Source organism: Heptranchias perlo, chromosome 23 (assembly GCF_035084215.1).
Source record: "Heptranchias perlo isolate sHepPer1 chromosome 23, sHepPer1.hap1, whole genome shotgun sequence".
Taxonomy (NCBI): Eukaryota; Metazoa; Chordata; class Chondrichthyes; order Hexanchiformes; family Hexanchidae; genus Heptranchias; species Heptranchias perlo.
Genome location: NC_090347.1, coordinates 48,239,268 through 48,246,657, shown reverse-complemented (window position 1 = coordinate 48,246,657; position 7,390 = coordinate 48,239,268). Strand labels below are relative to the sequence as shown.

At 46.2% G+C, this 7,390-nt stretch overlaps 1 protein-coding gene across 2 annotated transcripts in view; it reads right to left on the bottom strand.

Annotated features, from left to right (window-relative positions):
* Positions 1 to 2,457: 2,457 nt before the first annotated feature.
* Positions 2,458 to 7,390, bottom strand: part of tmem104 (transmembrane protein 104) — a 328,293-nt gene continuing 323,360 nt past the window's right edge. For both annotated transcript variants that reach the window (XM_068004443.1, XM_068004444.1), the window contains exon 10: positions 2,458 to 4,885. In XM_068004443.1, coding sequence (XP_067860544.1) covers positions 4,128 to 4,885 — 758 coding nt within the window. In that variant the 3' untranslated portion in view covers positions 2,458 to 4,127. The remainder of the gene's footprint in view (positions 4,886 to 7,390) is intronic.

Sequence of the window (7,390 nt, the reverse complement as noted above, 5' to 3'; positions counted from 1 at the left end):
TAGCAATACTGGATAGGATAAAAATAGATAAAGGAGGTACTTAAAAAATTGGCAGTATTCAAAGTAGAAAAGTCACCCGGTCCAGGTGGGATCCACCCTCGGTTACTGAGGGAAATAAGGGTGGAAATTGCGGAGGCTCTGGTCACAATCTTCCAATCCTCCTTAGATGTGGGGGCGGTGTCAGAGGACTAGAGGATTGCAAATGTTACACCCCTGTTCAAAAAAGGGAGGGATAAATCTGGCATTTACAGGCCTGTCAGCATAACGTTGGTGGTGGGGAAACTTTTAGAGACAATAATCTGAGACAAAATTAACTGGCATTTGGAAAAGTATGGGTTGATAAATGAAAGTCAACACAGGTTTGTTGAAGGAAAATCATGTTTGGCTAACTTGATAAGAGTTCTTTGATGAACTAACAGGGTGGTTGTGGGAGGTACAGACCCCCTCCCCAACCACTCAGTGCTGCCAACCTTCAATATAGACAGGTGAAGTGAGTGGGCAAGAAAGTGGCAGATGGAGTATAATGTGGGGAAATGTGAGGTTATTCACTTTGGTAGGAAGAACAGACAAAAGGAATATTTTGGTGAGAAACTATTAAATGTTGATGCTCAGAGGGATTTGGGTGTCCTGTACCTGCACGTTCTCCTCCAAGTCACACACCATGCTGACTTGGAAATATATCACCGTTCCTTCATCGTCGCTGGGTCAAAATCCTGGAACTCCCTACCTAACAGCACTGCGGGAGAACCTTCACCACACGGACTGCAGCGGTTCAAGGCGGCGGCTCACCACCACCTTCTCAAGGGCAATTAGGGATGGGCAATAAATGCTGGCCTTGCCAGTGACGCCCATATCCCATGAATGAATGGAAAAAAAAAGAAAACAGAGAGTAGGAATAAACAAGTCATTTTCGGGTTGGCAGGTTGTAACTAACTAGTGGAGTGCCACAATGATCAGTGCATGGGCCTCAGCTGTTTACAATATATATCAATGACTTAGATGAGGGGACCGAGTGTAATGTATCCAAGTTTACTGGCGATAAAGTTGGGAAAGTAAGCTGTGGGGAGGATGCAAAGAGGCTGCAAAGGGATATTGACAGGTTAAGTGAATGGGTGAGAAGGTGGCAGATGGAGTATAATGTGGGGAAATGTGAAATTATCCACTTTGGTGGGAATAGAAATGCAGGATATTTTTTAGAAGGTTGGAGACTAAGAAATGTTTGTAGTCAGAGGGATTTGGGTGACCTTGCACACGAATCACAAAGTTAACACGCAGGTATAAAGCGAGCAATTAGGAAGGCAAATGTATGTTAGCCTTTATTGCAAGGGGGTTGGAGTATAAGAGTAAGGAGGTCTTGCTGCAATTATATAGGGCTCTGGTGAGACCACACCTAGAGTACTGTGTACAGTTTTGGTCTCCTTACCTAAGGATATACTTACCTTAGAGTCAATGCAACAAAGGTTCACTAGATTGATTCCTGGGATGAGAGGGTTGTCCTGTGAGGAGAGATAGAGTAGAATGGGCCGATACTCTCTGGAGTTTAGAAGAATGAGAGGCGATCTCATTGAAACATAAGATTCTGAGGGGAATTGACAAGGTAGATGCTGAGAGACTGCTTCCATGGCTGGAGAGTCTGGAACTAGGGGGCATAATAGCAGGATACGGGGTCGGACATTTAGGACCGAGATGAGGAATAATTTCTTCACCCAGAGGGTGGTGGGGGTCTGGAACTCACTGCCTGAGAGGGTGGTAGAAGCAGAAACTCTCATTGCATTTAAAATGTGCTGGGATGTGCACTTGAAGTGCTGTAACCTACAAGACCAGGGACCAAGAGCTGGAAAGTGGGATTAGGCTGGATAGCTCTTTTTCAGCCGGCACAGTCACGATGGGCCGAATGGCCTCCTTCTGTGCCGTAAATTTCTATGATCCTTCAATATACAGACTCACCCCTCGACCACTCAGTACTGCCTAACCCTCAATATACTATATATACCATGGCCCTTGCCCAAGGGGCTACATACACATTTTACAGGAGGGGGGAAACCAGATAGAGACCAGGAGCAGGAACCCAAACTGATCTTGTCTTCCTCCCCATAGCTCAGGTGTACTGAGGCCAGCTGTAATATCGAACTGCCACCTTGCCTGAGATTAGCTAATGCAGCACAGGTTGACTGTACCTGGGCTCCCCCAGCTTGTATGTCTTGGTACCATACTGATGTGTCATGGTGTTAAGGACCCTCAATGCTCAGTGGCTTTTCCTGGCCCAACATCAATGCCCTTACCTGACTGCTCATTGTCGTTAAATGGGTGAACCTGTGTATTACTAGATCCCAAAAGGACACTCACAGGGCAGGCGAAGGCGATAAAAGAAGATCTGAATCAGGATTTTCATTGCCTGTTGTATTGAAAATGTTTGATGGAAGGGGCAGGAGAGAGATTAAAGTTCAATCAGTGCACTTGGATTCAAACACTTTACTACACATTTAGAACACCCACTTGCAGCATTTACAGTTTATCTTATAGGTTTCCCACACAAAACATGATGCGTTCTCGGACCAGTTAGCATGTGAATGGCCAAGACTTTATTGCACATGATCGAGAGCAAAGGCTGGTGACAGGACAGCGATCCCATCATTCCCTGCATTGCTCATGCTACAGCCCAGTGTGGGCGGCTGAGAGGGGAGCAACCAACAGGGTCATCATCCCATCCCTTTCACATACATCAGTGTGTCCCTAAACGGGGTACAGAGTTTAAAAACAGGCACGGCTGCAAGTGTCGAGTAAACATGATGCACAAGGCTCCTCACAAATAGAATACAAGGCACTGGAGAGAAGGTAAGCAGTGGGCTGTTGGGGACAGCAGGCTCGGTGGGCCCGGGATCGTTGGGGACAGCAGGCTCGGTGGGCCCGGGATCGTTGGGGACAGCAGGCTCGGTGGGCCCGGGATCGTTGGGGACAGCAGGCTCGGTGGGCCCGGGATCGTTGGGGACAGCAGGCTCGGTGGGCCCGGGATCGTTGGGGACAGCAGGCTCGGTGGGCCCGGGATCGTTGGGGACAGCAGGCTCGGTGGGCCCGGGATCGTTGGGGACAGCAGGCTCGGTGGGCCCGGGATCGTTGGGGACAGCAGGCTCGGTGGGCCCGGGATCGTTGGGGACAGCAGGCTCGGTGGGCCCGGGATCGTTGGGGACAGCAGGCTCGGTGGGCCTGGGATCGTTGGGGACAGCAGGCTCGGTGGGCCCAGGGTCAGTGGGGACAGCAGGCTCTGTGGGCCCGGGATCGTTGGGGGTAGCAGGCTCGGTGGCCCGGGATTATTGGGGACAGCAGGCTCTATGGGCCCAGGGTCAGTGGGGGTAGCAGGCTGTGCCAGGTGGACGGGGTTAAAATTGGACCTATACAGTTCACCCAAGCAAAACTGCGCCAGGAGCAGCCAGTACAGCCAGTCTGGATACAGGAGTTTGTACATTCATTGAAAAACAGACATTTTCCCATTACATCCAAATCCAGTTCAGGCAAGTCCAAGATGTTTCCAACAGCGTCACTTGGGCTGCAGCTACTCCAGTTCCAAGCCTTTCCATCCTGCAGGATTCCACCAAGAGCTTTCACAGACTCAGGCATTTCCACCCGCTTCTTACAATCCAAAGGATTTATGGCCTTAATGTTTGCAGTCATCTCATTATTTGATTGTCACCAATAATTTTTAAAATATAGAAAGAAACGGTCTGAGTTTATTTCCTCGGGCAGGTCAGTGAGGGACAGAACAATCCAAGACTGTGATAGGTGAATAGGACTGGTCAAGAATCACTCCTGTGTCTGGGTGTGTTACATGATGGCAACAGGCAATTCATTTGTTTATAAACTGCCCGAGTTAAAAAAACATCTGATACTGACAAACGTGAAGTGGATCATAATTTGTGATGGGGATGGGAAAGGGAGAGACACAAAAAGGATTCATACGTAGATTTTGGAAACTGCAACCGTATAGCATGATACGGTGACCTACTTAAACCAGTTCACTGTGAATTTACCACATTTTGCCACAGTGAAGGCAGTCAGTGTTGTTATGGGAGCAAATCAGGGCTTTGAGTCTGATGAACAGGGCAATGCCTTCTCTCGGACAGGGTAAGGCCTCAGGCTTTGGTTTCCATCAGCACAATGTTGGTTGTTACAAAGATGAAGCAGGACATTGACCACACCAACACAAAGAGGACCCAGAAGGTATGCTTGAAGGGAGAGCTGTACTTATTCTGAACATCATTACCAAACACAAGCCCGATGTCCTTTCTGCTGAAGTAGACCAGGCAGGCAGGAATGATGTACTGAATACCAGTGCCTGCATAAGCACCAGTGATGCCCACCAGAGTCTCCAGGTCATGGGTGCAGAACGCCACCAGTATGGCAGGAATTATGGTGATTAGAGGAAAGACGATTCGGTCAATCAACCATGGGTACATTCCCCCTTCTCTGTGGAAGACAGTTTTCCAGTTATTGCGTAACGTAACTGCAATTATTGGGAAGTTTGTGCTGATTGTGAAAACTGGGAATAGTCCTAAGAAGTAGCGAATGAAGGGCACACTGACGACATCGCAGTTGCTCGTGAAATTGAGAGTGTACATGTCCTTTAGGTTACTGAAGCAGAAGATGGCGGTGAAGGACAGGAGGCTGTAGAAGGCCAGGATAAGCACGTAGTCGACCAGGACCAGCTTGTTCATGTGCTTCTTCTTACTGATGGGTGTAATGAGCGAGGGCAGGGAATGCTGACACATGAAGGAGTAGACGCACACACCAAACAAGTTGGGAATTCCGGAGAAGTTGGCGATAAGGGGGTGGCCCTCTCCTCTGCCCTTACTGATCCTGATCAAAGCCAGAATGATCATGATTACAAAAGCTGCAAGGCAAGGGAAGAGAGCAGTCAGAAAATAAAACACGAGTTTAACACATCGTAAAAACAAGCCACAGGTTATCTACATCCTAGTTCTTGCATTAACATGAAAATCAACAGTCGGTCTGGAACAAAGCTGATATTGTTCTAACCCAAACCCATTCACATTAAACTGATTAAGAGGGCTGAGATGTAAACTATTTCCTCTCTACAATAGTCAACAACTCCATTATTGTTGTAAACATGCGACAACCAGGATGGTAGAAGGCGAACTAGATGGACTTGTGTTTTTTCATCTAACAATTCCTATGGTCCTATGCTAATTTCTCTCTCACTTCACTTCACTGCCACCGCCCCCACAACCCCCCACTCCAAAAGATGTGATTTTTTTGGTGGGACCTCCCTCCCTCAGTTTGCCTCCATTAAGCAGTGTTGATGGCTGCCTGTACCTTTGGACATGGTGCAGAAGCTGGAGGTTTGGAGCACACAGCAGCATAACTGTATAGGTTCCTCACCTTCAGCAACTTCCAGCACAGATGAAGGAGGATCAAAATGGGAATTTATTGTACATTTGAATACCAATTCTCGCCTCCTTTCACTAATTTTGTAAATATTTTTGATGAAATGCTCCCCACAATTTGGGGGGAAAGGAGAAAATCAAAGAGTATGTCATTCAGGAAGGTTCTCCCAGAAGCAGTGGCCGGCAGTTCCAGGAAATCAACACGTCAAAGTTTAGCAGGTACCTCGCAGGTTTGATTACCCAGCTATACAAAACACATCTTAAACGGCACAGCTGCTTAGAAGTTCCATTTACCTATCAGGTGTCAAACAAAATCTGACAAGACTTTATTTTAATTCATTCTCATGATGTGGGCATTACTGACAATGTCGGCATTTATTGTCTATCAGTCTTCATTGTACCAGTTTTGCTAGGCCACTTAAAAACACAGGAACATTAGGGAGTCATGCAGCCCCTTGAGCCCACTCCACCATTCAGTTAGATCATGGCTGATCTGTACCACCACTCCTTTTACCTGCCTTTGCTCCATATCCTTCAATATCCTTGCATAACAAAAATCTATCGATCTCAAGTCGTGAAAGCTCCAATTGTCACCCAGTATCCACAGCCTTTTGGAGGAGTGTTTTAAAAGTCAGCAAAGGGACTGGAGTCACATATAGGCCAGAGCAGGTAAGAGGAGCAGATCACTAAAGGACATTATGAACCAGTTGGGTTATATGACGATCCAACATCTTTATTTCCTTGCCTTTTATTGCCAATTTTTTCAAACAGAATTTAAATTCTCAAACTTCCATGGTGGGATTTAAACTCACATTCTCTGAATTAGGGACCAAAAAGGAGATCTACTCATGGAGGCAGACAGCATGGCTGAGGTACTAAATGAATACTTTACATCTGTCTTTACCAAGGAAGAAGATGCTGTCAAAGTCACAGTAAAAGAGGAGGCAGTTGAGATATTGGATGGGCTAAAAATTGATTAAGAGGTACTAGAAAGGCTGGCTGTACTTAAAGTAGATAAGTCACCCGGTCCAGATGGGATGCATCCCAGGTTGCTGAGGGAAGTAAGGGTGGAAATTACGGAGGTACTGGCCATAATCTTCCAAATATCCTTAGTTAGGGGGGTGGTGCCAGAGGACTGAAGAATTGCAAATGTTACACCCTTGTTCAAAAAAGCATTTAAGGATAAACTCAGCAACTACAGGCCAGTCAGTTTAACCTCAGCGGTGGGGAAGCTTTTAGAAACGATAATCTGGGACAAAATTAATAGTCACTTGGACCAGTGTGGATTAATAAAGGAAAGCCAGCTTGGATTTGTTAAAGGCAAATCGTGTTTAACTAAGTTGATTGAGTTTTTTTGATGAGGGCAATGCGGTTGGTGTTATGTTTATGGACTTTCAAAAGGCGTTTGATAAAGTGCCATATAATAGGCTTGTCAGAAAAATTGAAGCCCATAGAATAAAAGGGGCAGTGGCAGCATGGATACAGAATTGGCTAAGTGACAGGAAACAGAGAGTAGCGGTGAACGGTTATTTTTCGGACTGAAGCTATACAGTGGTGTTCCCCAGGGGTCAGTGCTGGGACCACTGCTTTGTTTGATATATATTAATGATTTGGACTTGGGTGTACAGGGCACAATTTCAAAATTTGCAGATGACACAAAACTTGGAAGTGTAGTAAACAGTGAGGAGGATAGTGATAGACTTCAAGAGGATGTGGACAGGCTGGTGAAATGGGCAGACATATGGCAGATGAAATTTAATGCAGAGAAGTGTGATGTGATACATTTTGATAGGAAGAATGAGGAGAGGCGATATAAACTAAATGGTACAATTTTGAAGGGGGTGCAGGAACAGAGAGATCTTGGGTTGTACATATACAAATCTTTGAAGGAGGCAGGACAAGTTGAGAAGGCTGTTGAAAAGGCATATGGGATCCTGGGCTTTATTAATAGAGGCATAGACTACAAAAGCAAGGAAGTTATTCTAAACCTT